We start from the raw sequence: 10,000 nt of genomic DNA, 5'->3' as shown, positions 1-10,000 counted from the left end.
GCTTTTCCCACTGTGATGTGATGCTTTCTGTTACACTTATTAATGTACAAAATGGTGTAAGAATGTACAATGTCTTCAAATAAATGGCAGGAAAATACAAAAAAATACAATGGCCAAGAGTATGTGGTTCCTCAAGTCCGAGTCAGAGAGAGTCAGAGTCAGAGAGAGAGAGAGAGAGAGAGAGAGAGAGAGAGAGAGAGAGAGAGAGAGAGAGGAGGCGGAGTTAGAGGGAGAGAGAGAGACAGACAGAGAGAGAGACAGAGGAGGAGTTAGAGAGCAACAGAGAGAGAGAGACAGATAGAGAGACAGAGAGAGACAGAGGAGGAGTTAGAGAGAAACAGACAGAGAGAGACAGAAAGAGAGAGAGACAGACAGAGAGAAAGAGATTTTTCCTTTATTTTGATTGCTCAGTTTTAACAATGACCAATACAAGGTTCAATTTAAGTTAATGCAGGAAAAGAATAAATAAATAAAATAAAAATAAATTAAATAAATAAAATAACTTTAAAAGTTTGTGTGCAAAACTATAAAAAACAAAATGTACATGATGTTCTTTAAGACAAACTGCAGTTCATCATTAAAAACTGAGCAGAGTGCATTTTTAATGAACCGGATTTTTTCAAACATCGTCAAGATCACCGTTTTCTTGTAAAAGTGAAAGTCCACTAGAATCCTGGACTTCATCATTGCTGTTGTCACCATTGTTGCATCATCACTGCCTCTTTGTTCCACTTTATTTTTTCGGCTGATGTAAATGCCCATCTTTTCCTGACCCACAACAAACTTTAGGAGCTGACATTCTGTTTGCCTTTTCTTAGTGTATTTTACCCCAGGATAAAAGTTTGGACTGAAAAGGATTTGTAAAAAGTGTTAAAAACAGTCTGCAAAAGGATAAAAAGGGGTTTTAGTCTGAGACACTGCGTAAAATTGTGAAATATTGTCTCCCTCTGTAGACAGAAGGGACACTCGTGACTTGTCTCTGGACAGAGGACTGAAATAAAATCATTACCAGCAATGATTCCGTGCAGGATTCTCCACTGTAAATCTCCAGTTCTTTTAGTTAATGGTGGTTTGTAGAGTGTCCTCCACTGTGGTCGCTCTTCCTCCCTCAGCCTGAGGACAGAGCGCCACGGTGTGTCCACTCTACCATTAAGACTGTTCTTGTTAAAAACAACACAGGCTTTATAAAACATTACTTCCCTCTACGTCTGGAGACAGAGAAAGCTCAGGAAAAGGGTCCTCCTCGTCCGGATGTTCAGCCCCCTACAGTACTCCACTAGCATTTGTTGTTCCTCTTGTGAGAGAGCAGAGTTCCACCTCTGAAGTAACCGTGCCATTGATCTTACTCCCAGCCGTGCAGCTACTCCACTGGTGTTTTTGAGCTCTGGTCCAGCCAGGTCCACCAGGTGTCCCAGTGTGATGAGACCACATGTTTGTAGAGTCTGGGTGAGGGCACTGTCTGCAATGTCCAAGCGAGCTCCGTAGATCAGGGGCTCCTGAAGTAGCAAGGGGAAGTGAGTTCGTGCCTGTGGCTCTCTCTGTCCTAAAAAGTCTCCACACTTTAAAAACATTGTGATAAAAAACAGGTAATCTCAAAGTGTTCAGCTTTCAAGGGTACATTAAGAACAAGGGTTTGGCAAGTCCCAGATCCCTAAAAGATTTTAAAATAGTACTGGTTATACATTTCCAACCTACAGACATTGAACCACCTAAAAATCTCTGTAAAAACTGTAAACAAAAAGCAGCGGTTCTGCTCTGTAGGTGCACTATGCCCTGCCCACCTTCATCTTTGGGGAAGTATAAAACACTTTGGGGCACCCAGTGTAACTTATCCCAGAAAAAATCTAAAAACATTGACTGGCAGGTAAAGTACACACTTTTTTAAAATTGTGATTTTTTTCTCGGTGATAAAAACAGAAATGTCGTCCGCATAGGCTGCTAAGACCACCTTAAAATAAACATCCACTTTTGGTATTAAAGTCCCTTTCAGTGATGCTCTGAGTCTACATAGTAAAGGTTCAATGACTAGACTGTATAATTGTCTGGAAAGCGGACAACCCTGCCTAATACCTCTAGTCACCGATACTGGGGCACTTAAACCTCCCCCTGCTTTAACCAGCACAGATACATCAAAGTAAAGGAGTTCGACATATGATGTAAAACCTTCTCCAAAGCCAAAGTGCTTCAATACGTTAAAAAGGTACGCATGGTCGACCCGATCAAAGGCTTTTTCCTGATCTATCGACAGGATTCCCAGTATACACTTATTTATCTGATTAAAATCAATTATATCCCTTAGTTAAAAAAAAGGTTGTCTATTATAGACCTTCCTGGGATACAATAAGTTTGGTCATTTTTTATAACTGAATCTAAAACAAGTTTCAGTCTGTTAGCTAAGCACTTGGAGAAGATTTTATAATCGGCACACAGAAGAGAAACTGGCCTCCAGTTCTTTAAAAACCCCAAGTCTCCTTTCTTTGGGAGCAGTGATAGGACTGCTCTCCGGCAACTTACAGGGAGGGTTTTGTTCTGCATACATTCTGTTAAAACCTCATGTAAGTCTTGTCCCAATAAAAACCAGAAATGCTGATAAAAGTCCACAGGTAATCCATCTATTCCAGGGGATCGTCCCTTAGATAGCTGAGACATTGCCTCTGTGAGCTCCTGCAGGGTGATGATCCTGTCTAGTTCCTCTTTTTGTGTTTGCTGTATTTGAGGCAGGTCTTTGAGTATGTCCTCAGCAGATTCAGCATCACAGCTCTCAGCGCTGTACAACTCGCTGTAGAAGTCTCTTGCCAGTCTCTTCATTTCTGCCAGGTCAGATGTGATGGATCCATCCGTGCGGCAAAGATGGCACATTGTCTTTTGCTGAACACTTTTTTTTTCCAGATTAAAAAAGAAGGTACTTGGAGCATCCATGTCTTTAATAGAGCAGTATCTCACTCTTATCAGTGCCCCTTTAGCCTGTTCCTGTAACAGGGAGCTGAGTTCTTGTCTTTTTTTCGTTAGTCCAACTCCCAGTGTGGTGTCATTGCCGTCCATAATGCGTTTTTCTGAAAGTTCGATGTCTCTTTGTAGAGACTGCACTGTTTCTTTCAGGATAGTAGTAGAGAAAGACGTATAGTTTTGACAGAGCATTTTTATGTTGACTTTCCCCACATCCCACCACTGGCTAAGACTTTTAAAAGAGCCCTTCTTCATTTTCCAGCCATCCCAGAAAGTGTTAAAAATCTCATGAAAAGAAACATCCTGTAATAATTTAACATTAAAAACCCAATAATAATTTGCTTTCAATGTTTTCTTTATATTTATATCTAATAAAACCATGTGCTGATCCGAAAAACCATTGGGTTCAATAGAAACCTTCATTACTCTATTATTCCAGGTCTTTTTTAAATAAAACCTAACCTAATCTAACCTCGCTCCACTGACCCTGTTATCGTTCACTTTAATCCACGTGTACTGCCTTACACCTTCATGCCTATTTCTCCAAATGTCAGCCATTTGAGTTTCTTTGATGATATTAGATAAAAGAATGCCTGACTGACTATGAGGTTCTTCCCCATTTCTGTCCAGAGTAAAATCGGTAGTACAGTTCCAGTCACCCCCCAAAATAACACACACACCGTCATCATATTTCTGGACCAACTTTTTAAGTTCTAAAAAGAACACCATTCGCTCTGGGCCACTGTTAGGAGCATAAACTTTTATAAAAACAAAAACAGTACCTTTATGTTTTACTTTTGCTAATAGCAATTGTAAGGAATTCTCATCTCATCAGCACTTGCCCGAACACTGACATCCCCAAATATAGATACCAGTACAGAAGGTAAGTGCCTCTTTAACCGGTATGACAAGATACCAAATCAGCACTGATATCCCGGACTAAAATGTTGTTTATGTGTTCAGAAAATAAAATTGCAAACCCAGCACTGTTTCTTGTCCCATGACTCATAGAAATATTCCCTTTCCACCATGTTTCCAATTCTACTTGATTATCGGTGTCAGTGCGTGTTTCTTGTAAAAAATAAAATAACATGAAGTTTTTTAATACTTATAAACTCCTTTACCATTGTTAATTTATTCCTGTCTCTACCCACATTAATGTTTAATGTTCCTGCTTTAAACATCTCCATGGGAAAAAGGAAAAAAAGGATAGAGACAGAAAAGAGACAGTAAAGTGAAAAAGATACCAGATGTGATTTATCCATTTAACTGTTTTATTTTATTTTGTTTTTCCTTAGATTCGTTACCATCTTTTTCAGTCTAAACCTTTTCTTTTTATCCAGACAGGTGTCTCTGTGTGAGGGACGCCATCATGCTCCCACCCTGCTACTCACCTGACTAACTTACCTGTCTATTAAACTACACTATTTAGCACACAAAAAAAACTATAATTGACTTTCTGTTCTCTTTAATTAACTGGAAGAGACTAACTCTATCGATAAAAGTGAAGAGAAAACCAGAAAAAAAATCCCACGATAGCTCTCACCTCCTGTGACCACTCACACACCCAGACACTCCCAGCATGCACCGAGAGAGAGAGAGAGAGTGAGAGAGAGAGAGAGAGAGAGAGAGAGAGAGAGAGAGAGAGAGAGAGAGAGAGAGAGAGAGAGAGAGAGAGAGAGAGAGAGAGAGAGAGAGAGAGAGAGACAGACAGACAGAGAGAGACAGACAGAGGGTAGGAGGGAAAAAGAGGATGTTTATTAACTTTCGCTCAATTCCTCTAATATTACGTATCTGTAAAAATACAGCAGTCTGTAGAAATATATTTCTAAGTTCCACACCAAGAAAAGCTTCAATAATAAATCTTGGGTAAGTCATTTAATGCCCTCTGTAAATATTCTGTAATATATGAATTTAAAAAGATGTTTATTTGCAGTATTTCTGAAAGAAACAATAGGACCAGACATAATGTCATAATGTGTCATAAATCATTTAATAAAACTGAACAGCAGAATCTACAGATTGGTGCATGATCTAAAAATAGAAACATAAATAATGTTTAGAATCTACTTTACACTGTGTGTCTTTGTTTAAATGTCATCAACTGATGTGTAGAACTTTATCTACACCAAATTAGCTTCTAAATATAAAAGTCATTTTACTGTAAAATCATGTTCTGTGTCTGTAGCTTCAGCCTCAATAACAGATTCCTGCAGTGTGTTTGAGGGCGTGGCACAGAGAACTGGGGGCATCGAACAAAAATGGATTAAATTTTCATTTAAAAAACAAAGTCTTACATGTGTGATTCTCCTTATTTCATCTTTTTATTCCTTTATTTCTATTTCTTATCACTGCATTTTAAGTTCACAGACGTTTGAGCCATTTTACTCTGTTGGTTTTATTCATTTGGGTAATTGTGGCCCCAGAGGTCTGTTGTGATCCCTCCAGTTAACCTCATTTAGAGAGATTTGGTTCTATATTTAAAGGAAATTATTTTTTGAATCTGTTGTGTGACAGGGGTCTGATGATGGTGCTGTTACATGCACTATTTAGTGTTCTGCTGCTGCATCACTTTGGGTTCCTTCCAAATGCTGAATCTGAGACTGTCAGCTGTCCAGCACTGGCTGGAGTCCCAGGATCTCCTGGACACAACTGCCTTGCTGGAAGAGATGGTAGAGATGGAAATACAGGCCCTAGAGGAGACAAGGGAGAGCAGGGTGTGTATGTGTGTATGTGTGTGTGTGTGTGTGTGTGTGTGTGTGTGTGTGTGTGTGTGTGTGTGTGTGTGTGTGTGTGTGTGTGTGTGAGAGAGAGAGAGAGAGAGAGAGAGAGAGAGAGAGAGAGAGAGAGAGAGAGAGAGAGAGAGAGAGAGAGAGAAATATCTATCTAATTTCTAATTTCAAATAATAGGCCCAGCAGGACCACCAGGTCAGAAAGGAGAGCCAGGTAAACCCAAAACATCTTCTGCTCATTGAGTTTAATAAGACTATGAAAATAAACCACTTGACATAAATATTTAGTTATTTGTTTAAGGAGTTGAGAGAAATTTGTGAATTTTTATTCATTATTAAACGTTTCTTATCATTTTATGTAAATATTTTTCTCTAATTTTGAACATTATTAGATTTCTTGAGTTCAGTTCTACAGCAAGAAGTCCACAAGCTCAAACACCAAGTCGAAAAGCTGATGAACGGTAAACTCAATCATACAGAGGGAAACAGCTTTATTGCATAAGCCTATAGGTTCTAAATAAAGTCTGCAAATATGAGAATAAACACACTATCTGTTTTTAGACATCAAGCCCAAAGTGGCGTTCTCAGCGACTGGCCCTGTAAATATCGGACCATACCCGAAACGTGTGACTCTGGTATTTGGAGAAGCTTTGATGAATATCGGCAACGGTTATGACCCAAAAACAGGTACGACTGTTAATGAATGTCACTGTTGATGACAATTCGAGGATGTGTGTGAAAATAATTATATCACAGTGGAGATTAGGGGTCTCATTTATAAAGTGTGCGTACACACAAAACGGGGCTGGAAACGTACGTACGCCAGTTCCCACGCAAAGGTTGTTATCTATAAAAAACAAACTTGACGGGAGAACGTGCGCACCTTTGAGCTGTGCGTACGCACATTCTAGAGCCAAAGGGAATTGGCGACACAGATGGTGAGGTCGTGAACTGAAGTTAGATTGTAGAAAATATATGTGAGAAGAACGATTACAAGAATTATTAATTCATTAATTCATTCATCTTCTACCGCTTGTCCGAACTTCTCGGGTCACGGGGAGCCTGTGCCTATCTCAGCTCAAGGGCATCAAGGCAGGATACACCCTGGACGGAGTGTCAAACCATCGCAGATTATAAGAATTAATGACATTTAATTTTCACTCCATTTCTTACGCTATATACACATTATCATAAAGATTTAATCCAACAGTGTTATTTGTGCCGATTGTTTTAGGCTATATACATCTAGTAAAATCCAAACGTAATTCAAAATATATTTTAAATAAATAACAGTCAGCGCTGCCAATTTCCTGGCCCATGATGATGACTGGCTAATAAGCCGATTTAGATTCCCTAGAGCTGTGCTCTTGGATCTATGTGCCAAATTGGGTTCAGTATTAGAGAGGGCAACACGCCGGAAGCATGCCATCCCAGTCCAAATACAAGTCCTCACCACTCTGGGGTTCTTGGCAACCGACTGATTCCAGCGGGAATTGGCAGACAGGTAAATTATTTATATAAAAAACTATAAGTAATCCTCAACTTTGTCTCTAAGACCTTTTTGTATATGAAATAATTCTATTGGAATCTATCATCTCACCCTATAGGTCTGGTATATCACAGCCGTCCCTGAGTGCCATAATATCTGTCGTTTTGAATGGTATACTTAATATGGGTAGTCGGTACATCATGTTTTCCTACACTGTACGAGAACAGGCCGAAATTAAAATGCAATTTGCAGCAATGTCTGGTTTCCCAAATGTAATCGGCGCAATTGACTGCGCTCATGTTGGTAGGGCACCATCTAAAAATGAATTTGCTTATGTTTAACAATATTAAAAAGTAGAAACTGTAAAAATTTTGTTTTTAATATAATTATAACAATGTTGCTTTTAATATAATTATAACCTGCAGGCGACAGTGGCTACCCCCTGATACGCTGGCTCCTCACCCCATTTTTAAACCCGCAGAGCGCAGAGGAAACTCATTATAACGAGGTCCAATCTCGTGCCCGCGCAATTGTGGAGCGTGTAATGGGCGTGTAAAAATGGGCGTGTACAGGGCAGGATATGAGGCTGGTTCACGTGCGCACATCTGGGGGAACATTTCTTACAGGTGTGCGTACGCACGGTTTTGTAAATCGGAATTTTTTTGGCGTACGTAAACATTTAGTAGGGATCCTACGCACAGTTTTATAAATGAGACCCCGGATCTGTGGGTTAGTAAGAATCATCCCCAGCTTTGTGTCTTCATTCCATTCTGTGTGGTTTTCTTCCATAAAAAAGGCAGGAATTGTGCTGCACTAGTCTGTAATTTGGCTTGTGTGCGAATGAGAGTAAGGGACAGTTAAGGCAGCAGGTATGAGACGGTAATGTCTCTGTCTAGAGTCTACATCGACCTCCACCTGCTGCCTCGAGCCTCATCACTAGGGTTTGCTTTTAATCATGTAAATCATTTCTCCAGGTATCTTCACAGCACCTGTGAAAGGAGTTTACTACTTCGTTTTTGTCATCTTCAACGCAAACAACCTGCCGACCGGCGTGGCTCTGACGAAGAATGGAGAAAACATAGTTTTTGCCACTGATATTCAGCCTGGCTCTGACAGCGAGGACACGGCAACTAATTCGGTCTCACTGCTGTTGGAGGAAGGAGACCAGGTCTACCTGGAGCTGGTGGAGACCCGGAAGGTCCACACAGACTCAGACAGACGCAACACGTTCAGTGGCCATCTCCTCTTCACCATGTAAACATCCTAATGGTGATGGAGAGCCACTTCTTCTGGTCTTTCCTGGCTTTGAATATTAGAAATCCACACACTGAGTGGCTTTAATGTGTTATATCTCATTACTTTATATACTCAACACAGTCGTGTTATTACTGTAGGTTATTGCCTCATTAATGGGCTCTAACACTTTGCTCAGTTAAGTATTATGTAGTTACTTTGATATTGTTTCATCATTAAAAACTTTCAAAAAGCATTTGATGGATTATATTGAAGTATTTTAATTATTCATTATAATATGAATTCTAATAATATGAATCATTCTTCCAGTTGATGATCTGATTATCTTGACATTTAACACTGAATTGTTGCTCATTAGCTGTGATCATATTGTAAAACCTCACTTTAAAGCTCAGTCAGTTAAAGACTCACTCATTTTCTCACTTTTTAGAATAGATCTGCTTTCACTTTATTCACTTTTACAGTATTACAGTAAACCCAGGTAACTACCCCCCCCCCACCTGAAGCACAGTTGGTACGATCCGTACGCTGATCGACGCGTATGTTTATTCAACCGGTCCGTCCAAAACATTAAACGAAAAAAGCAGAATCCTTGAACACTTATACCAATAAATAATCCATTAACTCGTATAAATTAATCTCTAGAAGCGTCACTGTGTCTACATCGTGGTTTACTTTTTAACTACAGACATGTTTACGCGCACTTCCCTGCGCATTCCACACTTGGTTCAGTCCATTGGTTGCATTTCAATCGCCTTTCTCACTAATACAAAGTGCACTAGAATGAAGTACAGATTCTATACAACAAAGTGCGCGTCCACAGGAAGTGCTGATCTATTTGGGATTGCGCCGCTTCGCTTGGAGAAGTTGGAGCTGTTGTTCGTGTGACTGAAGATCCGGTGCTCCGCCTCACACTTTTACAGGATATACGCGCTTTATTCGGGGGGTTAATATTAGTTAGTCTGGGGTTGTTGTTTTTTATTCTAAACCGTGAATATAAAGTTTAATTATTATTGTTTGTTGTGTGTGTTAGTTGTCGCCGACTATAAGTTAGCACAGTTAGCTTAGCTTAGCCTCCCGGCGCTGAGGATGCCGACTGTGCGGGACAGCAGCGCGAGCCACCCGGGCGACAATCCGCTCCAGGTCCGGGTCAAGGCCTACTACCGCGGGTAAGCGTTATTACACACGTTATTACACTTTATTAGTGTTTAAGACACCTTGTCTGTGTGTAAACGTGCATTTAGTCTCTCTGTGTATCAAATCTGTCAGTTAGCTTTGAGAGTAACTAAGTTAGCATTGTGTTACTGAAGTATTTAAGTTCATCCGGTCTTTATTTATTCGTTTTATTGTTCGACGTTTATTATTAAAGATATTTACAGAAAGTTTAGATGAAAGTTTTGTTTGTTTTTTTTAAACCATGTGCTGTTTGTTTACATGTCAGTAGTTTTGAAGTTATTCGTCCTTAAGTTCAGTTTTGCAGAACAGATTTAAGTTGTTTACAGAAGCAGTTCATACACAAATCTGTGTTTTCTGTTTAATTTACGTGTTTGTGAGAGAGAGAGAGAGAGAGAGAGAGAGA

The 10,000-nt window shown here is 39.8% G+C and overlaps 3 protein-coding genes across 3 annotated transcripts in view; all 3 read left to right on the top strand.

Moving 5' to 3' along the window:
* Positions 1 to 112, top strand: part of LOC113647005 (cerebellin-3-like) — a 1,725-nt gene extending 1,613 nt beyond the window's left edge. The window contains exon 4 of the mRNA XM_027153517.2: positions 1 to 112. This exon is cut by the window's left edge and continues 271 nt beyond it. Within this exon, the coding sequence (XP_027009318.1) occupies positions 1 to 16 (16 nt within the window). The 3' untranslated portion in view covers positions 17 to 112.
* Positions 113 to 5,473: 5,361 nt separating this feature from the next.
* On the top strand, positions 5,474 to 8,627 carry LOC113647152 (cerebellin-1-like). The gene is made up of 5 exons (XM_047800186.1): positions 5,474 to 5,746; positions 5,880 to 5,892; positions 6,071 to 6,139; positions 6,240 to 6,365; positions 8,142 to 8,627. The coding sequence occupies exons 1-5, from the start codon at positions 5,474 to 5,476 to the stop codon at positions 8,423 to 8,425; spliced, it is 765 nt and encodes a 254-aa protein (XP_047656142.1). The 3' UTR covers positions 8,426 to 8,627.
* A 633-nt stretch (positions 8,628 to 9,260) lies between these two features.
* The window catches only part of prkci (protein kinase C, iota), a 10,840-nt gene continuing 10,100 nt past the window's right edge, over positions 9,261 to 10,000 (top strand). The window contains exon 1 of the mRNA XM_027153761.2: positions 9,261 to 9,590. Within this exon, the coding sequence (XP_027009562.1) occupies positions 9,511 to 9,590 (80 nt within the window). The 5' untranslated portion in view covers positions 9,261 to 9,510. The remainder of the gene's footprint in view (positions 9,591 to 10,000) is intronic.

The sequence above is a fragment of the Tachysurus fulvidraco genome, chromosome 1 (assembly GCF_022655615.1).
Source record: "Tachysurus fulvidraco isolate hzauxx_2018 chromosome 1, HZAU_PFXX_2.0, whole genome shotgun sequence".
Lineage (NCBI taxonomy): Eukaryota > Metazoa > Chordata > Actinopteri > Siluriformes > Bagridae > Tachysurus > Tachysurus fulvidraco.
The sequence above is the reverse complement of the archived record's forward strand: the minus strand, read 5'-3'. Positions and strand labels throughout refer to the sequence as shown.